General features: G+C 40.9%; 3 protein-coding genes across 6 annotated transcripts in view; 1 reads left to right on the top strand and 2 right to left on the bottom strand.

Annotated features, from left to right (window-relative positions):
• Positions 1-2,126, top strand: part of NEK5 (NIMA related kinase 5) — a 90,353-nt gene extending 88,227 nt beyond the window's left edge. The window contains exon 23 of the mRNA XM_007960468.3: positions 1,847-2,126. Coding sequence (XP_007958659.2) covers positions 1,847-2,111 — 265 coding nt within the window. The 3' untranslated portion in view covers positions 2,112-2,126. The remainder of the gene's footprint in view (positions 1-1,846) is intronic.
• Positions 2,127-5,382: 3,256 nt separating this feature from the next.
• UTP14C (UTP14C small subunit processome component) lies at positions 5,383-10,184 on the bottom strand. Of its 2 annotated transcripts, XM_007960452.3 has the most exons (2): positions 10,012-10,093; positions 5,383-9,946 (listed from the first exon to the last, which is right to left on the bottom strand). In XM_007960452.3, exons 1-2 carry the CDS (start codon positions 10,091-10,093, stop codon positions 7,869-7,871), a joined length of 2,160 nt encoding a protein of 719 aa, XP_007958643.3. In that variant the 3' UTR covers positions 5,383-7,868. The 2 variants fall into 2 exon arrangements, with proteins under 2 accessions (XP_007958643.3, XP_072870466.1); XM_073014365.1 differs by having other exon boundaries at positions 5,383-10,184.
• Positions 5,383-26,871, bottom strand: ALG11 (ALG11 alpha-1,2-mannosyltransferase). 3 transcript variants are annotated; one of them, XM_007960455.3, is made up of 4 exons: positions 26,787-26,871; positions 20,127-20,357; positions 14,017-14,948; positions 5,383-10,675 (listed from the first exon to the last, which is right to left on the bottom strand). In XM_007960455.3, exons 1-4 carry the CDS (start codon positions 26,828-26,830, stop codon positions 10,404-10,406), a joined length of 1,479 nt encoding a protein of 492 aa, XP_007958646.3. In that variant the 5' UTR covers positions 26,831-26,871; the 3' UTR covers positions 5,383-10,403. The 3 variants fall into 3 exon arrangements, with proteins under 3 accessions (XP_007958646.3, XP_072870467.1, XP_072870468.1); XM_073014366.1 differs by lacking the exon at positions 26,787-26,871 and adding an exon at positions 26,676-26,780; XM_073014367.1 differs by lacking the exon at positions 20,127-20,357 and having other exon boundaries at positions 26,787-26,840.
• Between the last annotated feature and the right edge of the window lie 176 nt (positions 26,872-27,047).

Raw genomic sequence — 27,047 nt, 5'->3', positions numbered from 1 at the left:
GGGGTCCTCCGTGATGACTAGCAATCCGAAGCCTGGTCCGCTTCCTTCCCAGTGTATCTGTGATTCCAAACCCTCATCCCTCAGCTCACTCCCGTCCAGCACGCACTCATCGTGTGACTGTGCCTCCTCCTTCACAGAGACAGTATGCGTTCTGCAGAAGGAATCATCTCAGTTTCCTAGCTCCATAACTTCTCTATATCCACGAGTGCTTCTCTCCTTTTCTCTCCCTATGTTCTTTTTCCTAGGAAAAACTGTCCCTCTTGCTGCTGAAAGCCCATGCTCTGCAGGTGCTCTAAAACCCAGCCTCTTTTCAGTGACCTGGCTCCTATTGGTTATTCCACCTGCCTCCTGTTTTCAATATCATATGCTCGTTTCCCTCAGCATATAAACTGCCCAACTCTCTCCCATTAAAAACAACCACCAAAAATCATTGCCCCCATGTTCTGTAAATAACACCATTCCTTTCAGAGTCAGGCTCACTGAAAGAGGAGTGTAAACTCATTGTCACCACTTTTTTTTTTTTTCTTCAGATGAGTGTGTTGCTCTGATGCCCAGGCTGGAGTGCAGTGGCATGATCATAGCTCATTACAACCGTAAACTCCTGGGCTCAAGCAATCCTCCTGCATCAGCCTCCTGAGTAGCTCTCCCAGCACTTTGAGAGGCTGCGGAGGGAGTATTGTTTGGACACAGGAGTTTATGACCAGCTTGGGCAACACAGTGAGACCTCCTAACTGCTAAAAATCAAAAACCTGGGCATGGTGGTGCTCGCCTGTAGTCCCCACCTGTCACCACTTTGTTAACCTCCATTGCTTTCTTGACCCACTGTACATTGGCTCCTGCTGTGTGGCACTCCTCTGAAATATTCTTTCAACAGTCATCTATTACTTTGAAATAGGCAAGTCAAATAATCATTTCTCAGTCCTCATCTATTTGGCTACTCCCTTGGCTTCCACGATACACATCTTCTTGGCTCTTACCAGCTCTTTCTCAATCGCCTCCACTTGCCACTTTTTTTGTTTTGTTTTGTTTTGAGATGGAGTCTCGCTCTGTCTCCCAGGCTGGAGTGCAGTGGTGCGATTTCAGCTCACTGCAACTTCTGCCTCCTGTGTTCAAGTGATTCTCCTGCCTCAGCCTCCTGAGTAGCTGGAACTACAAGTGTGCACCGCCATGCCTAATTTTTTGTATTTTTAGTAGAGAGGCAGTTTTGCCATGTTGGCCAGGCTGGTCTCAAACTCCTGACCTCACACTTGCTACTTAAATATTAGGTTGGTGCAGTTACTTTTAGGTTTAATTTAGGTTGGTGCAGATTGTCTTATTGATCTATTCCCTTTCCTTTCTAAAAATATCAATGTTACAGTCTTAGACACAATTTTAATTCCTGGTTCTATGAATCAGTAGTGGTGAGACCCTCAACACATTTTTTTAACCTCTCTGAGCCTCAGCTTCTTTACTTATAATTTGATGATAATATCTACCTCAAAATGTTGTTAGTATTAAGTGAAATATGGTATAAGTGCCCTAGGATAGTGATAGGCATATAGTAAGGGCCCGATGTATGGCAATTGTTTTTTTTTTTTTTTTTTTTTTTTTAATTCTCTCTTCTTCTCCTCTTAAACATTAGATGATGGAAGTTAATAAATATAATAAAGGGTGTTTAACGCAATGTACAACTCAACAGAAGATGGATTCTCCCAACATTAGTTGTTTATCATGCTTAGAAAAACCTGGGTGAAAATGCAACTTTTATATTGCTCAACTGGGAATGGAGAAAAGGGAAATGAGTTTTTATAGGTATTCTTCAGTGCTTTCATATCATAACGCTGATTTTTAGTGCTTATTATTTCAGAAATTTTGAAGAATCTGAAGATGAATTGAGAGATGAAGTAGTAGAATCCTTAAAAAAACTTGCTACTTTCAAAGAGGAAGAAACAGGAGAGGCCTCCAGTGCCTCTAAGGACTCTGGAAAGTCAAGTGAAAGAGAGGGGATAAGTATGCAGAAATCTGAAGAATTAAGTGAAGGCTTGGAGAATATTTCTACTACATCTAATGAACACATTTGTATTACAGATGAAGACCAAGGAACATCAACAAGTCAAAATATACAAGTATGATTATTGTACTTTTTCTTAAGTAATAAGTTAGTGTCTAGTGTCTATTACCTATAGTATTTATTTGGGTACAAGTCATAAATGCTTATTTACTGTAAGGGTTTTCTAGTAATCTCAAGGATTTATTTTTCTTTCAATTTAGGAAGTAGAACTAACTTTTGAATATAGACATTATTATTTTTACTTTAAAGTTTCTATTAAGAAATCTTAGGCTGGGCAATCCCATCACTTTGGGAGGCCAAGGCGGGCAGATCATGAGGTCAGGAGTTTGAGACCAGCCCAACTAACATGGTGAAACCCCGTCTCTATTAAAAATACAAAATTAGCCGGGCGTGGTGGCACCTGCCTGTAATCCCAGTTACTTGGGAGGCTGAGGCAAGAGAATCACTTGAACCCAGGAGATGGAAGTTGCACGTGAGCCAAGATTGCACCATTGCACTCCAGCCTGGGCAACAAGAGCAAAACTCTGTCTCAAAAAAAAAAAAAAAAAATATATATATATATATATATATATATATATATATATATATATATATTTCAACTAATGTATGTGGTAGGCAGAGTAATGTGGCTCAACACCCCCTCCAAAACATGTCCCATCCTAATCCCCAGTTTGTGAATACGGCAAAGGAGAATTAAGGTTGCAAGTGAAATTGTTTGCTCATCAGCTGACCTTAAAATAGGGAGGTTATCTTAGTTTATCCACGTGGGTGCAGTGTAATCAGAAGGGTCCTTACAAGTGGAAGAGGAAAGCAAAAGAGAAAACCAGAGATATGGCAGCATGAAAAGGACTCAGCCTGATGTTGCTGGCTTTGAAGATGGAGGACAAGACTACAAACTAAGAATTCAGACAGCCTCTGGAATCTGGAAAAGGCAAAGAAATGGATCTTCCCTAGGGCCTCCAGAAGGAATACAGCCCTGCGAACACGTTAATTTTAGCCTAGTGAGATCAATTTCACACTTCTGACCTGCAGAAACTGTTAAGATAATAAATTTGTGTTAACTAAGTTTGTGATAATTTGTTAGGACAGCAGTAGAAAACAAATACAATATACAGGTTCATTCATTTAACATAATCAATCTGCCATTTTATAAAACTGATTTTGAAATTTCTTGTTGTATTGAATACACTTTTTTGAAGCTGATGTTGACATAGGAATAAGGCAATTGAGCAAGAAGAATAAGGCATGGTGTGTTAATTATGCACTAAATGACTGTGACCATTTTGTCTTATTGGATTAGTTTCTAACAGTTTGAAGTGTATAGGCTTTATATCTTACAATGATCTTTTTATATACAGTTATTAGCACAGTGCCAGAAATCTTTCTTGAATTAATAAATGCTAAAACATTTCCTCATTAGGACTGTAAGCTGTTTGGTGTAGGAAAACTAACTTTTTTTTTTTTATTGATCATAACAATTCCAACGTTGAACATGGCCTGGAGCTTAACAGATGTTTATTTAAATATTAAGGAGTATGTCTGGGCTTAGGAAGGAGAGGGTGGTTATATTTCAGGGTGGTAGAATGATGCCTGAAATATGTGCTCTACAATAAAAGTAAAATGTCTCACTGATACACTGTTAAAGTGAGAAAACAAAGATGAGGTAAGGTTGGTCAGATGATTTCTAAGGTCTGTTTACTATTTACATTTCATATAATTTTCATTAAATGTGGAGAATGCACGTCGTAGGAGTCACCTGAGATATGTTCAGTTTTTTGTGACTATTTCCTGATGTCTGACAGACTGTTCTTTCAACTTGATGTAGAGTTACAATCTACTCTTTTAGGGAGAATGCTGTTTGTTCACATCATGAGGCTGTAAATATTTAAAATGTTCTCACCATTGTGTTAGTTTCCAACTGACACATGGCCTGAGATTGGAGTATCATTAATTCTCCAACTGTTTTAGTGCTCAGGGTGTGCATATGTTTGTTTACTTTCAGGACTAGTTCAGACGTAGTAAAACTGCTAGTGACTTCATGTAATCCTTATTCTGAACAGTATTTGAAAGCAAGGGAAATGAAACATGATCCCTAAAAACCTCAAACGTCCAAACAAGTCAATTAAGTGCCCAAAAAAAAAAAAAAAAAAAAGTTTAAGGTTGGTAAATGAACAGGCCAGGTGTGGTGGCTCACGCCTGTAATCCCAACACTTTGAAACACTGAGGCAGGAGGATCGCTTGAGCCCAGGAGTTCAAGACCAGCCTGGGCAAGATAGGGAAACACCCATCTTTAACCACCCTCATCAAAAAAAAAAAAAAAAAAAGGCTGGTGTGTTGGTGTGCACCTCTGGTCCCAGCTATTCAGGAGGCTGAGGTGGGAGAATCACTTTAGCTTCAGCATGGGAGGTTGAGGCTAGTGAGCCATAATCCGTGATTGCATCACTGCACTCCACCTTGAGTGACAGAGTAAGACCCTGTTCCAAAAAAAAAAAAAAGTTAGGCATGTCAGGTTACGGGGTTTGCTCCCATGACAAGATGCTTAGCTAAAGTCTATTTTAGGTAATAGTCACCAAGCTTTACTCAGCAATTTTGAATTCTTTGCTGTAAATTGGAAGTATTCACTGTGGTAAGTATACATATCTGCAACATTTTCAACTGGTTTTAGTCCCTAATTCTAGACCTTACCCATTTTACACACACGATTAGCTAAATCATGTTCCTGAGGCATGGCTCTGATTACTTTGCTCTGGCTTTAGCCTTGGCCTCATCTGTTAAACTGAAACTGTTTATCAGACCTGTATGCATTGAAAAAAATTATTAGAAAAATCAGCCTCTTGCTAGCCATGTATGATAGCTATCAAATTGATCATTCTGTAAATAGTAGCAGTAAGTGTATCAACACTTTGACCTCCTGCGTGTCTAGTAACATTTGCATATAGTCCAAGTGAGCACACAGCACCAGAATATTGGAACAGATGCATCTCCAAAGCCAAGGGTTGCCTTACATTTAGAGTGAGAAAAGAGGAAAATGAGTTAGCAGAGGAGCAGCGGGGGAGGGGAGGTAAATTACAGGACATAATTTGCTTCTAAACATTTGTGTAACATGTTGTAGTTATATAATTAACTTTTCTATTGTACTGATAGATTTGGCACAGACATACTCACTGTGAATATATATGAATATATCAGTTCTAGAGTCTGGGGTTTATTTACATAAACACAAATATTCTTTATTGATAATCACACTGGTCTCTATCTCATAATTTTGCCTATAAGATGACCTTATAAAATCCCTCGAGAATTATTTAAATCAAGTGTACGAAGCTCTGCAGTTTATGTCCAAAATATTCATTAAAAAGTTTATTAAACCTGACAGCCTCTTCTTAATGTTTCACAAGCAAGACAAACTTTTATTTTTCTTTCTTCTTTAATTGGCATATGGAGCTTGGGAATATTAGTAGAACAAGGAGACTATGTGAGGCATATAAAAGGAAGGAATCCAAGAGAATGAAAAATCACTTCTTTAAATAATATTTAGACACAGACTTTGTATCTATTAGATCTAAATCATGTCTAAATACAAATTAAATCATATTTACAAATAATAATTACACAAAACCTATGTAACACATACTTTATAGTACACAACTGTAAATAAGAATAAATCTCCACTGCTGTGGGTTCAAAACATAGCAGGCTTGGACCACTCAAAAATGATGTCTGGGAGGAATAGTCATCCTGAAAGTTCTGTAGACAGACGCTAGCGGACAAGCCACTTTGACACTTTTCATGCTATCATTCAGAAAAAAATAGAAGACATATACCACATTACGAACACTGATAATCAATATATATGCAAATTATATCTTCCAATGACATATCTGTGATGTATGAAAATAATTTTAAAGAAATAAGCTTATAGTTTATGGAATCCCAGAAAACTTTTTCTTCCTTCACTACCTCCTCAGGAATAAGGCAATTGAATGGGTAACAGTTTGAATCTTACTTCAAAGTGTAGCTACAAAGTAAGAAAAAGCACTGGGCCAGGAGTCAGAATATCCAGGTTATAATCTTGATTCTTTAATGGAACAGCTTTGTGACACTGAAGGAGTCTACTAAATTCTTTAAATTTAAATTGTTCTGGTCTGTAAAGCTGAAAATAAGAGAGAACTGGGCTAATCTGTAGGGTTCCTGTCACTCCAATTTCTACCCGTCTTTTTCTAAATGGAATCATCTCTAACACAAAGTTACAATGGTGTGTCAGAACATCCTGTGACTGGTCCTCTGTTTGCTTTTTGATCTGATGACAGATGGCCTGGAGACGTATGAATAACATAACTGGGAGTAGATAAGCTGGCCACATTGATGAATGACTGAGAGAAGAGTGCAAAGGAATAATGTACCCTTTCATTTGCCCCTTAACACAAAGATGAATCAGGCTATGGATGGGGTCAATTCACTGAACTAGAAAGGATTATATATGCAGAAAATGCAAAAGCTATAGGTTTTTACAGCCGTATCTGCTCACACATATATTCAATTTTCCATGCTAGTTATTCAGGATAGAAGGTGCATTAAATTTATACCAATTCCTAGCTACTGGCCTAGTAACTAAGAATCTACATAGAGTTGTAATGCATTAATAAAGATAGGATTATAGAAGACATTTAGTATGTAATGCTCCCTTTAAGTAACTGTCATAATTTTTTTTTTTTTTTGAGACAGAGTTTTGCTTACTGCCCAGGCTAGAGTGCAGTGGCACAATCTTGGCTTACTGCAACCTCCGCCTTCCGGTTTCAAGTGATTCTCCTGCCTCAGCCTCTCAAGTAGCTGGGATTACAGGCACCTGCCACCAGATCCAGCTATTTTTTTTTTGTATTTTTAGTACAGACAGGGTTTCACCATGTTGTTCAGGCTGGTCTCTAACTGCTGACCTCATGATCCACCTGCCTTGGCCTCCCAAGGTGTTGGGATTACAGGCGTGAGCCACTGTGCCCGGCCCTTAACTGTCATAATTTTCAAAGTACTTTCATCCACTTTCCATCTCATTATTCCAACTCCAAAAGGTAGTAAGGACTGGAATTAACAACTCCAGATTACAGATGAAGAATCTGAGACTCAGAAAGATTAGTGTCAAAAGGTCAGAAGTTTGTAAATGATGAAGCTGAAGGTAGGCCCAGATATGCTAACTGCTTGCCCAGTGCTCTTTTCAAAATGCCACCTTGCCATCTTACAATGCATTATGCTGGTAATAGATACCCGGTGGATGTATCTGTATATCACATCATCACTGTCAGAAAAACAACTTGAGGTTCTCTTGAATGACTTAAACCTGACTTTCAGGCTGAGATGTGGTACTGTCAAGGGATAATGAGACGCACACAAATGTGCTGACAGCACTAAACAAAAACAATTTTCACCAGTACCTAGTACGGAAAGGACTGCTGGCAGCACCTTGGCCTCTACTGCCCTACACACACCTATAAAGCATCAGTCAGTCCCACCTCTTGACTGTATGCTTTGAGAACATGATTACACAAGTCTGTTTAAAATTTTTTTTAAGGAAATCATTAGGTATATTCAAAAGGGTCATCCACTGTATTGTTTAGAATGTAAATGTACCAGAATTTTTCTGTGTTCTAATGTCTGATCAATTCTAAAATGCTAGTTAATTAATGGTCATCCATTTTCTTTTTTTAAAAATGTGGCTCAACTACATGCAATGTGCTGAGCCAGTTCTGGAATCCACCCTGTAGCAGAGTAAAACTGGACCAAAGGAAGTGGAATCAGAACTCCTGGCTGTCACTTTTCCAGCTACTCAACCTACAGAGTTTTTCTTCAACTCTTTATTGTGACGTGTGGTGATTCGTTTTGGATTCCACTGTATGACAGACAGGTCTGACCTTGAGGAAGACTGGTAGCCCACATCCTCTGCTTTTATGGGCTTAATGATATGACCTGGCTTGGTGACGACCTTGGGAGTAGTCAGCTTTTGGAAAGCCCTCTGGGTGTTCCATGTGGATCCTACAGGGGTCTGGATGGTCCTTTCAAATTGCCGATGGTGGGTAAATGGATATGGAAGCACTTGCACCTGATGAGCTGCTGCATGGATGTTGCGCTTCTCACTGATAATCACATTTGGCAAATTCTTATCTTTTCTTGGAGGACCCTCAGGGGCTTTGAGAAACTGGCGTCTTTTCTTGGTACTAGGCTTTAGGCCCACACCACCCCACTCGCCCCAGCCAGGTAGTGTCACGTCCACGTCCTTTGGCTTACTCACCTCCACAGCTTCTCTCTTCTCTTTCAAGAAATTTCTGATGACATCATCCCCAGCAAAAGCTTCCTTTATCATCTGCCTTTGGTCTCTCTCCTCTTCATCTTCCAGCTCCTCTATTGTTGTGGGAACTGCCAAAGACCTCACGGAAGGAGACTGTGTGGTTAGGAGGTTCTGTAGGTCGATCAGTTGCTCCTTCTCTTTCTTCTCCTTAGGGGCATCAGGCCGATTATTTGGGGTCCTCTCTGACTGCTGCCCTTCTAACACAGGTCTGGGAAGCTCCTTATTTTGAAAACAATTTTCTTTTCCCAGCTCTTCTAGCTCTTCCAGAGTTTGTACTCTCTCTGGCCTCTGTAGCAACAGGGGCGCCTCTTCTTCTGGAGCAGGTTCCTCTCTCTGGACCTGGGGAACAGTCCCCTCTGAACTTGCTTTTTGCTTCCTGGACTGATGGTTTTCCTTCAATTTCTGAGATAGTGCCCTCAATTCAGACAGCACCTCCTGGATGCTAGAATCTTTTGTTTCCTGAATGCCTGCTGGCTCAGCATCCTGGTAGAGCTCAGATCTTTTTCTAAGGGATCGCCTCTCCTCAAAGTCTCTCAACAAAATTTCTTCCTCTGCCACTGGTCTTTCTTCTCCCTCACTTTCAGAAACCTCATGAGTCGCAGGCTCTGGCAGTTGCTCAGGGTCCTCCTGTGTTGCAGCCTCTCTGGTGTCACTGGTGCAGCTTCTGAGCATCCAGGGATTCGGTCCGTCCACATTCATCTGCACTTCATTCACTACATGGGGGACAAGGAGTTCTTCCACTTCTTCTGTGCCTCCCTCCTCTTCCTCAATCTCAGAGGCTACCTGGAGTTTCTGTGTCAGTTCTTTGTTCTTGGCCAACTGTTCCTGCATAGCTTGGCGAGCCTCCAGGTCATATTTTGCCATAATTGCCTTTGACTTAGCCCATTTCCCACTGTTTTGGTGCTTAAGGCTCATTCTTTCCATCATTCTGGCATTTTCAAATTTTTCCAGTTTTTCCAGTGCCACAGTTGGATTAACCTTCTGCAGCTGCTCCAACTCTTTTGAGGCTTTCCTGGCCTTTCCTTTCTTCACGACTTTGTGATACTTTTTACTTTTGATTTTCTTCTCTCTTCGAGCCTTGGCCTCATAGTAGGACTGCAGAGCCCGAGCCCTCTGAACTTCTGCTCGGTGCATCTTTGCCTCTTCCAGGCTCATGGCTCGGAGACAGGCCTTTTCCATGGGAGTCAGTAAAGGGTCTGTTACTGGCTGCTTGTTCTTGTGGAGGACGTTAAAAATTTCCTGCTCCAGGGGAGTTCTTGCTTTCCAGCCACTGAGCGCATGTTCAATGGGAGCAATGGTTGGCTGCTCCTTCCCCAGGGGAAAAGCTAGCTGCTCTGCCTGCTGGTTCTTCAGGACGATAGGGTCCCATTTAGAGAGGACTTGTGAGGTTTTACCGAATGCTATTTCTCTGTGGATCTGTTCAATCTTTTCTTTGTTAAGAGGTAACTCCACCACCTTCTTTGATTTGACTCTGTTCAGTTGCTTTTTCATAGTGGCCAAAGAAGAAGTTGTTTTAACAGTCTCAAGTAGATCTGCAAGGACCAGCTTTTCTCCTGATCCTTCAGAACTGACATTGAACTCTGACACTTTCAGACTAGCCTCAGACCTCTCAGCCAATTTCCGCCTATTCTTTCCATCAAGGGAACCGATTGCTTCCAGAAGCTTTTGATGCTTTCTCTCTCCATCACTGTCCCCCTCATCTTCATTCTCACTCAAGGGGCAGTTGTTTGGCAAATCCACTAATTCTTCCTGTTGGCTCAAAGCCAGAAGGCTCTCTGCTACCCGGTTCACATTCATCTCAGCAGCCAGCTTCTCTCATGTGTACCAAGAATGGAAGCTGAAGGCTAGTCATCCATTTGCTTTTCAACACTTCCTTTTATTCTAAAAGGAAATTTTCTTGTCTGTTTTCTAAAGTAAAATGATTTGACAAATGAGATTGAATTTAGAAAAATATTTACATATGAAAGTGTTTATATCCAGTTTATATAAAATATCTTTAAATTTCCAGATATGGCATTACTTAAATAACTTTTCCACAGATGATAGGAATGTCACTTCAAATTCCTGATCAGAGAATCTGCTTACAGATGCACGAGCACTTTTTCTGATTTGGAGTCTCTTTTCTGCAGACATGGAAAGAATGTGAGCGATAGTTTCAGCATAGTCTTCTTCACTCTCAGCCAGAAAGCCAGTTATATCTCCTTCGTGAGGAACGACAATGTCAAGCTTTGGGCCCCCTGAATTGTGTGCAAGGATAATTGTGCCAGCTGCCATACACTCCACAACTCCTGAGAAAAAAACAAAAATCATGTAGTATTTTAAGTTTTTGAGTGTGTTCATAACAATGAGGATGAATAGAAATCTTCAAAAATTTTAAGGGACTTACGAGAAACTTAATTAAATGTCTATATGTGTAGACATTTGCTTATTTAACTTCTATAGTACAAAATAAAATAATTTTAAGTTTTTTAGTTTTCAAAGCTTCATAATAATACAATTTTTTTTTTTTTTGAGAGATAGGGTCTCACTATGTTGCCCAGGCTGGCCTGTAACTCCTAGCCTCAAGTGGTCCTCCCATCTTGGCCTCCCAAAGTGATGGGATTTACCAGCATGAGCTACCACACCCAGCCTGTTGCTTTATTCTTAGTTAAAACAGACAAGTAGATGGAAGACTAGCCTATTAAAAAAGATATATTGCAGATAATTAAAAAAGACTAGAGAATGTTAGCAAGATGGTAGAATATTAACAGGTATTAGAAAAACAAAAGGAGTAAAAAGATATCAAAAACAATTTTAATAGTTCAAATTACATTAGCAGAAAAAATAAAAAATGTGAATCACCTAAGTGAAGCATACTATTGCGTGCTTATGTTACTGCCTGGATTTCTGGCATATTTGAGACTACTGCGTGCCCAACAACAGTGCTGAACTAAATGAAAGTTGTGGTTAGTTTCTGCCAAATGATACACGTGAAATATAAATTAATCTAGCCAGCCTTTCTTAGCTGTATTCCTAGAAGAATTAAGCCCTTCAGAGAATGATTTAAGTGACTGCTTTCCCAATTATCTGAAGGATGGTACAGAGCTGATATCATCCTGGATGTATAGGAGAGAAATTACATAATTCCAAATGTTTCTAACACAGTGGTGAAATCTCTGCGGAATAGAATTCAGTAGCTCATATCGTATTCTGCTTGAGGCTGGAGAGCATCCTGTACTTTCTCAGAGACCTTCATCTAACCAATTTTACCCTTTCCCTCTCTACTGGCTCCTTCCTATCAGCATTGAAGCTAGGGCGCCACATGCCACTCCTCAGGTCCTGCAACACACACCCCTAGCCATTGTCTCTTCTCCCCGCTCCGTACTTCACAAACTTACTGAAAGTGTGGTTTGCACTTACCAACTCTACTTGTTCACTTCTAAGTGCTCAACTTTTGATTTTTGCTCATAGTCTGACTTTTGCTTCTACTTCTCCCTTAAGACTGCTCTTGACCAGGTCACCTTACCTTCCCCAGCATCTGGGCAGCATCGGAATCTGTGACCTCTTCGTTCTTCTCCAAACCTCTCTTCCTTGGTTTCTAAGACACTGCACTTGGCTGGCTCTCCCCCTTCTCCATTTCTTCTCCCCATTTCTCAGCTGTTTCTGTTCTCTGCATTTTGTACTGAGAGCCTCTTCTCACTCTGTACATATTCCCCAGGCGATCTTATCCACATCCATGGGAGCTTTGATAACTACCTGCACAAGGACAATCCGCATTTTGTATTTCCAGACCAGATTCCTCTCCTCAACTTCAGACTCCTATATACAAAACTACCTCCTGGACGCATGCCCTCACATGTCCCACAGATGAACTCAGACTCTGCAGGTTCAAAACTTGGCTCATCAATGGTATCTGCTCTTGGATTTCCCCTCTAGGAGAAAGCCAACACCATTCTCAGAGCTGCCCAGCTCCCAAAACCCTAGGTGGTCTTCTCTTCCTCCCTCATTTAACACATCCAGTTAATCACCAAGTCCTGGTCAATACACTGCAGAATGTCTCTCAAGCATGTTCACCTACCAAGTTCAGCTCACTAGTACCTCCATCTGGGCTGCTACAGTAAGCCGGCTCGCATCTTACTGCTTTTCCAATCTTGCTCTCCCAGCTCTTCACTGATCCACTCCCCATGTGGCCAGAATGGACTGCAGAAATCAGAAAGCTTTTGCATACAATACTTAAAATCCTGCTGTTCTTTTCCACTGGCTTAACCTGGCCCATATCACCTCTCTGTTGTCTTCCTGCTTAATGTTCCTATTGATGCATCTGTTGTCACTCCTGTCATAGTGCTGTTCCCTCTGCTGGAGACTCTCCTCTCTCTCCTGGCTAACCTCTAATTATTGTTCAGGTCCTGCTCAAGTGTCACATCACTTCCTTGGGCAACTGTTCTCTGCCTGCACAAGTCTGTGTTAGGTTTCTCTTTGGCACTTTCACATCACCCTGCACCTCCTTAGCATAGCACCTGGCACACAGCACTTGCCTGTGTAGCCTGTTGGTTCCACCAGAGGGCAGGAAGTCTCTGACAGGCCAAGCAGCTCCCGTCTCCACCACATCCCTAGCATCCACCCAAGTGCTCAGCAGACTGAATGTTTAGTAAGTTTCTATGCAAGGAAGCACAGCAGGTCAGATCCCAGGCAAAAGGTTGGGTCAACCTGGGCCTAGTACTATACTACTAACTAGGAGTGAAAAAAGTATAAGAGAAATTGTAGTCTTCATTTAGGAAGTGTCACTTTTATGTTATCCTCATTTCCTCTAACAACTAACAGTGTGAGGCACAAAGCACTTGAGAAATATACGTTGACCCAAATTAAACACAAAGCAGTACTTGGTTTTACAGTAAAATGTGTGCTTAACAGGTCAGAATAGAGATAGTAGTTTGTGCCAGAATAAACAAGAGAGGCTAAAAGGCAAGGAGATTTAAGCTGAAGACTTATGATGCGATCTGGCACAAAGAGGAGGGCCAGTCCATGGTGAGGGTAGAACCAATAAAAGACTAAAAGAGTTACTGTGAGAAGTCCCTATGCAAACAGCAGTTCTCAACTTTTGATGCATAACAGAATCACTTAAGCAGCATTATCAAAATACATCTACCTGGGCTTTGTCCAGAGATTCTCATTTGGCCATTCCGTAGGACTAGGGTAGGCCCAGGAATCTATACCAGTAAGTACGTAGTGGGGTTAGATGGGGAGAGAAAATGTTGCTGTTAAGAGCAGGGGCTATCTGGGTTAGAATCCGGGCTCTACCATTTACTTACTGTGTAACTGAACTTGAGCAATTTCTAAACCTTCCTGTGCCTGAGTTTCCTTATTTATAAAATAGGAATAACAGTAACACCTATCAAATAGGGGTTTAGAGGGGCTTAAATTAGATAATACATGTAAAAATCTCAACACAGTGGCCCACACACAGGAATTGGTCAATAAATACTAGCTGCTATTGTTAACTACTTAGTCTCAAATGAGGAAAGTGTATTTGGTGGACGAGGGGAAGAGAATTAGGGCATGATGCAGACTTCCAGAGTTTTATCATTTTATCAAAAGAACCTAAAATGTGTATCTCATGGCACCAAACAAGTTGTTTAAAGGCCAAACTCACCAATCCCAAAATGCTCGTTCCACATGGTATGCAGACCAATTGTTGCTTCAGACAAATACTTCTTTAATTCATCAAATGGAATGTTTATTTTAAATTCCACATATTCTTGAACTCCTAAATCCTCTGAGAGCCTTCTCAGTTGGTTTACCCTAAGTTCATCATCTTTGTTACGACAACCTCCAATGAGGACAAGTTTAAGAGAAGGAGATGACTCAACCATCTTCTTATTCAGCAATTTAGCAAAGGCTCTGATCTGCAATGGATGATTCTTTTCCGGCCTAAACTGGCCAACAGAAACCAGCAAATGTCCTGGAGTCATCTTTTTCTCATGTAAGGGAATATCCAGAAATGTCTGCACATCACAAGGTGGATAAACAATGTTAGTGCAATTCCCAACTTTCCATAGTGAGAGAATATGGTTTAGTGTCCAAGAAGAATTGACCATGACTACATCACTGCAAGAACCAACAAGTCCATAAATAAAAGCAAATAAATAGTAGTAGATGAGCTTTACTTTGCTGAGAAAAGGATTCCTGGTAATGAAGGCTGCATTATTAAATCCAATATTTTGATTCTTCACTACAGAGAGCATGTCGGTGCTGATAGTGGGATAATGAACATAGCTTCCAACTTGGCAACCCCCTATATACTTAAACAGAGGAAGTGTAAAAGCGTATCCCATTGAATCGATGTAAACATCAGGAACACACTGCATTAGAGCTTCCCAGCCAAGAAAAATGGATCCTAGACTTTGGCCCAGCAGTGTGAAGTGAGGATACAGTGAATCTTCCACAAGATAACGTTTCCTTAAAAAAACAAACTGCACTGGGTGAATTAATCTGATGTTAAATCTTCTGAAAGCACCTTCTAGTATCTGTTGACCGCTGACATTAACATCGCCGGTATAAACAACATAAACTGCTTCAGGATACCTAAAATAGAATGTAATGGTTAAGAATGTATTAAGTTACAAAAATTAGCCAGACATGGGGGCACATGCCTGTAATCCCAGCTACTCAGGAGGCTGAGGCAGGAGAATCGCTTGAACCCAGGAGGCGGAGGTTGCAGTGAGCCAAGACTGTGCCACTGAACTCCATCCTGGGCGACAGAGTGAGACTCCATCTCAAAAAAAAAAAAAAAAAAAAAAAAAAAAGATGCCTGCTACCTACCCTGAGAGACTGAGAGCGAAGATCACGCCATTGCACTCCTGCCTGGGCAACAAGAGCAAAATTCCATCTCAAACAAAATAAATAAATAAATAAATAAATAAGAAAGAATATATTAGGTTAAAATCAAGCAAAAAGTTGTAGATAACTATTTTTTTACAGTCATAAAGAAGATTTGGTTTTTTTTTTTTTTGAGACAGAGTTTCACACTTGTTGTCCAGGCTGGAGTGCAATGGCGCGATCTTGGCTCACAACCTCTGCCTCCCGGGTTCAAGTACTTCTCCTGCCTTAGCCTCCCGAGTAGCTGGAATTACAGACATGCACCACCACGCCTGGCTAATTTGGTATTTTTAGTAGAGACGGGGTTTCTCCATGTTGGTCATACTAAAAATGATGTTTTCTACATTTTTTATTGAATTAGAAGTATAGTCCTTCAAATGAGACTGTGACATGTAGTTCTTTGCCATTTCCTCCACTGAGGGTTTCACACAGAATAGGCATCAACAATAAGTGTTGATTTATGAATGAGATGTTCTAAAGAAATACTAAAAAATTTTGACAGTATTCTTAGTAAAAAATACCATAAACAAGCGTTAAGATTCAACAAACCTGTCTTCAGAGAGGATCACAGTACTAAAGCAATACTCAGGGTTTTTATCTGAAAAATGCAAAAAGGCTTTAAAAGCAAGATCTTGTGCCTATATCACAATTAGATATAATTAGTATGAAAATATCCAAAAGTATATTCTTATGACTTGTAATGCTTTGGTCTCCCTCTGTTTATAATTATTCTTTGAGTCATAAAACATTTATTGGCCAGATGCAATGGCTCACGCCTGTAATCCCAGCACTTTGGGAGGCCAAGGTGGGTGGATCACCTGAGGTCGGGAGTTCAAGACCAGCCTGACCAACATGGAGAAACTCTGTCTCTACTAAAAATGCAAAATTAGCCGGGCGTGGTGGCGCATGCCTATAATCCCAGCTACGCAGGGGGCCGAGGCAGGAGAATCCCTTGAACCCAGTAGGCGGAGGTTGTGGTGAGCCAAGATCATGCCATTGCACTCTAACCTGGGCAACAAGAGTGAAACTCCATCTCAAAAAAAAGAAAAAGAAAAACAAAACAAAAAACCCATTTATTAGGCATCTAGTGTGAGATGCCAGGTTTTGGGGGTATGGAGATGAGAGAGAATCTTTATTTCAGAGGCTCAGTCCAGTGGAGAAAACAGACATGCAAAACAAATAACTGCAAAACTGTGTGCTATGCATTGATAAAGACACCCACAGGATGCTGTGGAAGGCTAAAGGATGACAATCTAACTGCTCCTCTCTGGCCCCTTCCCAGTCACTCTTTACCCAGCAGCAAGAATGAGCCTTTTAAAATGTAAAAAAAGATTGTGATCTCTGGTAGCCTAAAAATGCCCACAAATTCCATTTGCTTTTTTCCTTCTTTTTTTAAGACAGGGTCTCGCTCTGTCTGTTGCCCAGGCGGGAGTACAGTGGCACGATCTTGGCATATCGTAGCCTCCACCTCTCAGGTTCAAGTGATTTTCATGCCTCAGCCTCCTGAGTAGCTGGGATTATAGGTGTGTGCCACCATACCCAGCTAATTTTTGTATTTTTTCAGTAGAGATGGGGTTTTGCCATGTTAACCAGGCTGGTCTCAAACTCCTGGCCTCAAGTGATCTGCCAGACTTGGCCTCCGAAGGTGTTGGGATTACTGGTGTGAGCCACTGTGCCTGGCTAGGCCACAAATTCTTTGATACTTTTCCCATTGAGAGGTGACATCTAAGTCCCCTCCCCTGGAATAACACTGGGCTGGCTATTTTGACCAACAGAATATGGCAAAAGTGACATTGTGCCAGTTTCCCAACATAGACTCTTAAGGGACTGGCAGCTCCTACTTCCTGTCTCTTGGAATGCTCATGCTAGGAGAAGACAGCTCTCATGTACAGAGTCCAAGCAGCCTGAGACTGCTATGTTGTATGCAAGCCCAACTAAGTCACATGAAGAAGCTCCTCAGTGACAGAAATGCCCAACAGCCCCCAGCAGTTCCAGTTATCCCAGCCCAAGAACCAGAATGTGAGTGAAAAAGGCTTCAGATGGCTCTAGCCCCAGCTGCCATCCAATTGCAACAGTATGATAGAGACCAAACACGGCAGCCCCTAAACTACGTCACAGAACAGTAACCCCAAAACTGGTTTACTATAGCCCTTAGAATAAAATCTAAACTACTTTCCCTCATCACTCAAGTCCTGTGTGATCTGGAACCTGACTCCGTCACCTCCCTTCCCATGCTCTCCTTTGCCCTCCAGGGTGCAGCCAAACTGGCATCCTTTTCTTTGAACACGCCAAGCTCCAACGAGCCTTAGGGAACTTGCAGTGGTTGTTCTCCCTACTCTGAATTCTCTTGTCATTTTCACTTGGTCTTTTCATAAGGCAAGCAGTTTAGCATGTGGTTCAGAACATAGGCTCTAGTGCCCCAGTTTTCTTCTTTGTCAAATGAGGATAATAGTAACAACTACATAAGGCTGTTCTGAGGATCAAGTGAGCTAACACATGTAAAGCACTTCAAACAATACCTGACATACAATCATCACGCCATGAATGCAGCTGTTTTTGTCATTCAGATTTTGGTTAAGTGTTATCAGAGATTTCCCTGATCACTCAATCTAAAGTATCAAGACACTCCTATATTACCCTATTTTAACTTTTTATATAGCACTTCTCACTATTTGATATTTTTCTTCTTTGTTTATTATCTTGTCTCTCTCAACTAAAATCAAATGTCCAGGACAGAAGGAGTTGATCGATCTTGTTCCCTTAATCTCAACCTCTATAACAGTGCCTGACATGTAGCCAGGTCCCCAGTAAATACTGCTAGGTTGAATGAAAAGTGCACTGTAGCCGGGCGCGGTGGCTCATGCCTGTAATCCCAGCACTTTGCACGGTGAAACCCCATCTCTACTAAAAATACAAAAAAAAAAAAAAAATTAGCCGGGCGTGGTGGTGCGCGCCTGTAGTCCCAGCTACTTGGAGGCTGAGGCAGGAGAATGGCATGAACCTGGGAGGCGGAGCTCGCAGTGAGCCGAGATCACGCCACTGCACTCCAGCCTGGGCGACAGAGAGAGACTCTATCTCAAAAAAAAAAAAAAAAAAGAAAAGTGCACTGTAGTATGTGTTGAGTTAGGAAAGACTTGTAGAAATTAACTGGGGAGAATAAGGTTATTTCAGAAGAAAAGAACACTATATAGAAAGGGAATGACTCTAGAGACAGCATGATGTGTTTGGGAAGCTGCTCCTTGTTCTGCATGTTGGAGCAGAGTATGTGTGAAGGAATGGGGAGGGATGAGAAACATGATGTGGCCAGAGCAAGATGAAAAAGTATCTTCCAAGTCATATTAATGATTTGTTTTTTTTATCCTTGTAGATGGGTTAGGAGTAATACAGGCTGCTGGGGACTATGTGTACAGATATGAAACTTTACTGCTGCCCTCAAGAGGTAGATAATCTGGTTAGAGAAGAAAAAACTAGTATCAATGACAGTAGGAAAAGCGTCACAGAGTTGGGAATTATGAGAATTCTTTGTATTTAGGCAGTTACAGAAGATGGCAGAGCAAATACAGGGGTAGGGGCTGGAAGCTAGGATGGGCCAAGATTACAGAAAAGTATAGCTGAGCGAATTCTGTGTGAAGGCCTTGGTACTGAATGAAGGGTGCATACTAGGAAGTAGGGTAACCATGAAGAATAACAGTTTTCCTCATATGATAAAATAATGGAACCTACTATGCTTTTTCCTTTCTAAAAGGGAATCATAAATATTTTGGGGGCATGGAGGGTGAAGATAAGGAAGCCTCAAATCTTAAAAGATGTATAACACCATATTCCTTCTAACATGGTAACTTGAGACTATCCAGCTGGTAATGATATAAAAATTTGAGTCAAATAGATACTGTCATAAAGATTACTCCTGTGTGCCACAACTGCCTGAAAGTATTCAGGCTTAAAGTGCTCTGAGGTACTTGGTATATTTCTGTTTATTATTTATTAAGTCTTCTGTATACACTCCCAAGGAGACCAGTTATTCCCATTAAATTATGCCATAAAGGGGCAGATGTTTTCCCCATCCACTGTCCATTTCTTTCTTTTTCTTTTTTTTTTTTTCCTTGAGATGGGTTCTCTCTCTGTCACCCAGGCTGAAGTGCAGTGAGTGCACAATCACGGCTCACTGTAGCATTGACCTCCCAGGCTCAGTCAGTCTTTCCACTTCAGCCTCTGGAGTAGCTGGTGCGCATCACCGTACCCAGATAATTTTTTGTAGAGACAGGGTTTCACCATGGTGCCCAGGCTGGTCTCAAACTCTTGGGCTCAAGTGATTCACCTGCCATGGCTTCACAAAATATTGGGATTACAGGTGTGAGCCACCATGCCCGGGTTTGTCTATTTCTTTATCATAGTAACTAAAATCAAATAAGATAAGGCATGCAGGCACATGAAAGAAATATTTTCTTATTGAGGAACAGTTTAAAAAGGAATTCATTTTTTACTTTAGGTACTTTAGAAAGATGAGGCCGGGCATGGTGGCTCACGCCTGTAATCCCAGCACTTTGGGAGGCCGAGGCAGGCGGATCACAAGGTCAGGAGATCAAGACCATCCTGGCTAACATGGTGAAACCCTGTCTCTACTAAAAATACAAAAACTTAGCCGGGCGTGGTGGTGGGTGACTGTAGTCTCAGCTACTCGGGAGGCTGAGGCAGGAGAATGGCATGAACCTGGGAGATGGAGCTTGCAGTGAGCCGAGATCGTGCCACTGCACTCCAGCCTGGGTGACAGAGTGAGACTCTGTTTCAAAAAAAAAAAAAAAAAAAAGAAAGATGAATTTCTGGGTAATAATTTTTAAGAAATGGAACAATATAGCAAATTAGCTAAGAAAGATGGATACCTACTTTTTCTGCAGGGCTCTTAAAGCACACCATAAAACTCTTTCTCCTCCTCCACCAGCATTGCAGTATGGATGAAAAAATGCAATCACCATTTGATTTTTCCCATTTTTGCTAGTTGAAACTAATTTTTTCTTTCTCTGTAGCAGCAGTCTGATTCCCCAAAGGACAATGACCAAACACACACATAAAGTTCCACATACAATTAGCCCAGGGAAGAATAATGAATAAAAAAACCTGAAATAAGAGGACAAAGTTGAGAATCAATGTGATATATACATTTAAAAAATTACAAATTAAAGTCTGCTTTTACATATCTACTTTATATATTAGTAACAAAGAGAGAATTGTCTTTAACAAGTCTGCTAACAAAATACTCAAGTATGAAAATTCTAATTCTAATTCAATATTGAAAGGATAAGTCTCCTTTAATTCCAATTCCTGTAGCATGTTACCAAATGAACATACTTTAATCAGCAGTAAAAATCAACATTGAATCCCCTTTCTCCTAACTTAGTATATATTTTATGGGATTAAAACAAATTTAACTATTAATCTAAACCAGACATGATTAAGAATGTGTTATATACTGTCATTTTGAGGGTCAGATGCCAAAAAAAATATGTCTTTTGAATGATCAATATTCCATTAAAGTCTGGTAAGACAGTAAATCTTTTTCATTCTGTCGCTTCACCTCAGGAAGAACAATTTTTGGGATAAAGGAATGGAACTTAGATTTCTTCACTTCCATTTCGAGTTCTGTATTTGCTCTATTTACATGACCTAATACTACTACCTTCCCTTATGTGCCTCTGAATAAGCTGCCAAAAACCCACTGATGTTCTACTTAATACTCATTAGTAAACTCATTCACAAAGTGACTGTTAAAAGGTTCTCTATTACTGTCAGGTTGATTGAAGCTCTACAAAAGCAAGGGCCCAAGCTTGCTCGTATCATATCCCCAATGCCAAGTATAATGCCTGGCACAGAGAAGGCATCCAATGAATATATGACAGAGGCAAAAGTTTATTATCTCTTCAGATGTTGCTTAAAATATGTTAAAATAAAATGTCAAGGTGCTTTTCTTTTAGGGTTGCCAATACAGTTGGAACCTAACTTAATATTTTTCATACTCTGCCTATCCTTTATAAAGGATTTGAGGAGGGTTTATAGGATTTAAAAACAATAAAATGCCAAAAGTTAAATAACAAAAAGTCAGGACCAGGGAAAATAGAATAAAGATGGTGTGTATGTTGGGATGGTGGCTGCTGACGGATACAGGTATGCAGGCTATATTTACATACATAGTAGTGAACACCAGATTGGGCTCTGGGCTGCTTACTAGCCTAGGCAAATAGGGAGATGTTTTGTGTAGTTACATAGTTTATTATTTCATTTTCACACTGCTGATAAAGACATACCCAAAATGGGGAACAAAAAGAGATTTAATTGGACTTACAGTTCCACATGACTAGGGAGACATCAGAATCATGGCAAGAGGTGTAAGGCACTTCTTACATGGCAGTGGGCAAGAGAAAAATGAGGAATAAGTAAAAGTGGAAACCCCTGATAAACCCATCAGATCTCATGAGACCTATTCATTATCATGAGAATAGCATGGGAAAGACCGGCCCCCATGATTCAATTACCTTCCCCTGGGTCCCTTCCACAACACATGGGAATTTTGGGAGACACAATTCAAACTGAGATTTGCGGGGGACATGGCCATGTCATTCTGCCCCGGCCCCTCCAAATCTCACGTCCTCACATTTCAAAACCAATTATGCCTTCCCAACAGTCCCACAAAGTCTTAACTGATTTCAGCATTAACCCAAAAGTTCACAGTCCAAAGTCTCGTCTGAGACCAGGCAAGTCCCTTCTGCCTATGAGCCTGTAAAATCAAAAGTAAGCTAGTTACTTCCCAGATACAATGGGGGTACAGATATTAGGTAAGTACAGCTGTTCCAAATGGGAGAAATTGGCCAAAACAAAGGGGTTACAGGGCCCACGCAAGTCCGAAATCCAGCAGGGCAGTCAAATTTTTAAAGCTCCAAAATGATCTTCTTTGACTCCAGGTCTCACATCCAGGTCACGGTGATGAAAGAGTGAAGAAAGAGCTGGGTTCCCATGGTCTTGAGCAGCTCTGCCCCTGTGGATTTGCAGGGTACAGCCTCCCTCCTGGCTGCTTTCATGGGCTGGTGTTGAGTGTCTGAGGCTTTTCCAGGCACACGGTGCAAGCTGTTGGTGGATCTACCACTCTGGGGTCTAGAGGATAGTGGCCCTCTTCTTATAGCTCCACTAGGCAGTGTCCCAGTAGGGACTCTGCGTGGGGGCTCCAACCCCACATTTCCCTTCTGCACTGCCCTGGCAGAGGTTCTCCATGAGGGCCCCGCCCCGGTGGCAAGCTTTTGCCTGGGCATCCAGGCATTTCTACACATCTTCTGAAATGTAGGCAGAGGTTCCCAAACCTCAATTCTTGACTTCTGTGCATTTGCAGGCTCAACATCATGTGAAGCTACCAAGACTTGGGGCTTTCACCCTCTGAAGCCACAGCACTAGCTCTACGTTGGCCCCTTTCAGCCATAACTGGAGCAGCTGGGACACAGGGCACCAAGTCCTTACGCTGCACACAACACAGGGACCCCGGGCCCGGCCCACAAAACCACTTTTCCCTCCTGGGCCTCCAGGCCTGCGATGGAAGAGGCTGCTGTGAAGGTCTCTGACATGGCCTGGAGACATTTTTCCCCATGGTCTTGGGGAATAACATTAGGCGCCTTGCTACTTATGCAAATTTCCGCAGCCAACTTTAATTTCTCCTCAAAAAATGGGCCTTTCTTTTCTACTGCATTGTCAGGCTGCAAATTTTCTGAACTTTTATGCTCTGTTCCCCTATTAAAATGGAATGCTTTTTAACAGCATCCAAGTCACTTCTTGAATGCTTTGCTGCTTAGAAATTTCTTACACCAGATACCCTAAATCATCTCTTTCAAGTTCAAAGTTCCACAAATCTCTAGGGCAGGGGCAAAATGCCTCCAATCCCTTTGTTAAAACATAAGAAGAGTCACCTTTCTCCAATTCCCAACAAGTTCTTCATCTCCATCTGAGACCACCTCAGCCTGGATTTCACTGTTCATATTACTATCCGCATTTTGTTCAAAGCCATTCAACAAGTCTCTAGGAAGTTCCAAACTTTCCCACATTTTCCTTCTTCTTCCGAGCCCTCCAAACTGTTCCAGCCTCTGCCTGTTGCCCAGTTCCAAAGTCGCTTCCGCATTTTTGGATATCTCTTCAGCAGCACACCACTCTACTGGTACCAATTTACTATATTAGTTCGTTTTCATGCTGCTGATAAAGACATACTCGAAACTGGGAATAAAAATAGGTTTAATTGGACTTACAGTTCCACATGGCTATGAGGCCTCAGAATCATAGCGGGAGGTGTAAGGCACTTCTTACATGGTGGCAGCAAGAGAAAAATGAGAAAGAAGCAAAAGCTGAAACCTTTGATAAACCCCATCAGATCTCGTGAGACTTATTCACTATCACGAGAATAGCACGGGAATGACTGGCCCCCATGATTCAATTACCTCCTCCTGGGTCCCTCCCACAACACATGGGAATTCTGGGAGATAAAATTCAACTTGAGGTTTGGGTGGGGTCATGGCCAAACCATATCACATAGTTTTCACTGCCCACATGAAAACATACAAATTCATCAGAAAAGTAAATTTTGCTTTTTTTAGATACAGGGTCTCACTCTGTCACCCAGGCTGGAGTGCAGTGGTGCAATCATAGCAATCACTGCAGCCCCAAACTCCTTGGCTCAAGCGATCTCCTGCCTCAGGCTCCTGAGAAGCTGGGACTACAGGTGCATGCTACCACACCCAGCTAATTAAAAATTTTTTTTTGTAGAAATGGGGTTTTTCTATGTTGCCCAGGCTGGTCTCAAACTCTTGGCCTCAAGTAATCCTCCTGCCTTGGCCTTCCAAAGCATTGAGATTACAGGCATGAGCTGCTGCACCTGGCCAGAAGTAAATATTTTATTGATATTTAGTTTTGAAATGAAGTTCTCATGTGGGATTTCCTATTGTGAACAAATCTCATGTGGGACTTCCTATTGTGTACTTTAAGAGGTATTTGACTCTATTTGAAATCCCACACGAGCACTTTATTTCAAAGCTAAAATAATTGGTCTAAAATAATTTGGTCTTTATAGTCTTTACACACCTTTATACCCTTAAAAATTTTACTGAAGATCCAATCTTTTGTTTACATCAGAGTTTCTCATCCTTGACACCACTGACATTTTGGACTAAATAATTCTTTGTTGAGGAGGTTGTACTATGTATTATATTTAGTAGCATCTTTGGTCTTGACCCACTAGATGCCAGTAGCACCCTCCCCATCAAAATTATCAGTTGGGCATGGTAGCTCATGCCTGTAATCCCAACACTTTGGGAGAATGAGATGGGAGGATTGCTTGAGCCCAGGAGTTCCAGGCTGTAGTAAGCTATGATCGTGCCACTGCACTCCAGCCTGGGCAACAGAGCAAGACTCTATCTCTAAAACAATGTAATTTAAAAAAAAAAAAAACCCTCCAGATATTGCCAAATGCCATATGCCTTGTGAAGGGCAAAAATCACCCCGATTGAGAACCAGTGGTTTACACTGCTTATATCTACCAATGTTTAGCATATAAGAAATGAAAACTAAAGAACTTTAAAATTTTTATGAATTCATTTGAAAATAAAAATTCTTTCGTAACACATTAAGTGAATGTTTTTATTAAAAAACTATATTTTCCAAACCAAAAAAAGAAATTTAGCAAGAAGGGTGCCAATGATTTACATATTTTGCAAATCTTTTTAATGTCTGGCTTGACGTGAAACCAGACAGTGGCTCCTCTTTTCTGTTTCTGCATTCAATCTGTAGTGATAAGTTGTTTTTGTTGAAGTATATGAAGAAAATTCAGACTAACTTAGATATGTAGTAGGAAAAGGGAGTATATTTTAATACATATTGAGCTTACATTTAAAATATATTTAATTTTTCACCTAGTTACAGATATTGTTCTTTGATGCTAGGCCACATTTGACAAGTTATGCAATTTCTTAATGTCAGTTGCAATGCAGACTCTGAAATCCTATTAATGACCTTTTCACACTGTTAATTAAAATCCACTATCACTTAGTTTTATCTGCTATCACTTTTGCACTTCTCAACATAGTAAAATAGGCAAATATTACCTTAATGTTATTACAAAAACAGATTTGTTGAGGACCCACTGAAGGGCCTCGGGACCTGCATGGTTCATGGAACACAATTTGAGAACCACTGCCTTAAAGGACGAACACAGTCTGACAAAAGTGGTAAGATTTATCATTTATTTAACATTTGGAATGTATGAATTCATAAAAGCAACACTACAGAGGACAGTTTGTTTTCTCAGGACAAGCTTTCAAAAGCTTATTTAAAATGCAGCTAACCCATAATGAAAAGACGTTTCTGGCAATTCCTTCAAATAATTTAGGTGGGAAAATTAATGTGATAGGCTTTTCAAACTGAACTATTAAACATTTAACTTAAAAGCTGAATAATGACTAAAGTTAAACCTGTCCTTTAAGTCTGGTTAGTGAGTTTATTTAGCCATTATAATGTAAAGCACTGAGGAATATTTCGTATGGCAGGGAAGAATCAAAAGGCTCTGATAATAGATTTTCTCATTCAAAATGTTTAAAGTAGTGATTACAGAATTTGAAGTAGAGGGGACAAAAATGAAGAAGTGCCTGAACTTTTGAGAGAATTAGGTATATACTGCTATTCAGGAACCTATGGTGTTAATTATAAATTTTCAGCCTGAACAAAAATATGTAGGTGGTAAAAAAACCTAGGTAGGTAGAATATACTAGGCCTTCCGTTTTATTAGTGGAGGGCAAGGCATTTAAAATTCAGTAGTACTACAACAACGAAGGTGGAAAAAAGTCTGGGAGTTTTTTCACCAAAATGTTAACAGTGGCTATCTCCGGATGGTAGCACTCCGGGGGGTTTTTCCTTTTACTCATCTATTTTCTAGATTCTTTTTCTAGAAGAAACGGCGTATACACGTAATACAAATAAAATAATATTTTATGCAACTTCTTACATCAATCATAAAAATTAAAATAACAGATTATCAAAAAGCAGAGGATTCAACATAAGCTTCACATTGAAGTGACGTGTTAACAATGGCAGTTTTGGTGAGTTTAAGAGGAGAAACTAAGAGATGAGAAGGAAGATCCGGTTTCTTCTTTACTGAAGAGAGACATGATAGATTGGAAAATGTCTCGTAGCTCAATCGTAAAGAAAAATGAGGAATGAATATGAATAATTTATGACAGACTAACTGGAGTGTGAAAGAGAAAGAAAAAGCTGAAGCAGGAAAGGTAACTCGACTACTCAGCCAACAGTGAAACAAAAGAAAACGCGGTAAATTGAGTTTTTAAGACCTAGTCTGTTCCAGTCTATATAGAACACCCCCAAGAAAAAGGAAGACTGCTCATTGGCCTGATAAATTACCTTAGATTCATGACAAGGAAGGCCATTTACTCGCAAAATTTAGCCGCACTGGACGGGCAAGTACCACTACAGAAGAGAAAACGTCTGTGAGCCCCACGACCGGCTCCTCACCTCAACAACTTGCACAGGTACCAGCTCCTTTCGCCGTCCGCCATCTTCCGCCGACCCCCGAACTCAGGAAACGCTTCACTTTCCTCTTCTCTATTGGCTCCTGAGAAACCGAGCCATGCTCGCTCCGCCCCCACGGGCCAATTGCGCGTTACAATTGGTTGCTGGTAGCCGCTTCCCACGGCCTTCCAGCCAATAGAATATGCCGAGACGCAGACTAGTGTTCGGCCTGGCGCACACGGCACCCGCCCCGTTGGGCGGGAC

Source organism: Chlorocebus sabaeus, chromosome 3, assembly GCF_047675955.1.
Source record: "Chlorocebus sabaeus isolate Y175 chromosome 3, mChlSab1.0.hap1, whole genome shotgun sequence".
Taxonomy (NCBI): Eukaryota; Metazoa; Chordata; class Mammalia; order Primates; family Cercopithecidae; genus Chlorocebus; species Chlorocebus sabaeus.
The sequence above is the reverse complement of the archived record's forward strand: the minus strand, read 5'-3'. Positions and strand labels throughout refer to the sequence as shown.

What these genes read in the sequence shown, in the direction of transcription:
- UTP14C (XM_073014365.1), bottom strand. Translation starts at nt 10,184, where the DNA reads ATGAATGTGAACCGGGTAGCAGAGAGCCTTCTGGCTTTGAGCCAACAG.
- ALG11 (XM_007960455.3), bottom strand. Translation starts at nt 26,830, where the DNA reads ATGGCGGACGGCGAAAGGAGCTGGTACCTGTGCAAGTTGTTGAG. An exon ending in TACCTGTGCAAGTTGTTGAG is followed by an intron (nt 20,358 to 26,786) that starts GTGAGGAGCCGG and finishes CTCTTATTTCAG; the next exon opens with GTTTTTTTATTCATTATTCT. An exon ending in GAACGAGCATTTTGGGATTG is followed by an intron (nt 10,676 to 14,016) that starts GTGAGTTTGGCC and finishes TTTTTTTCTCAG; the next exon opens with GAGTTGTGGAGTGTATGGCA.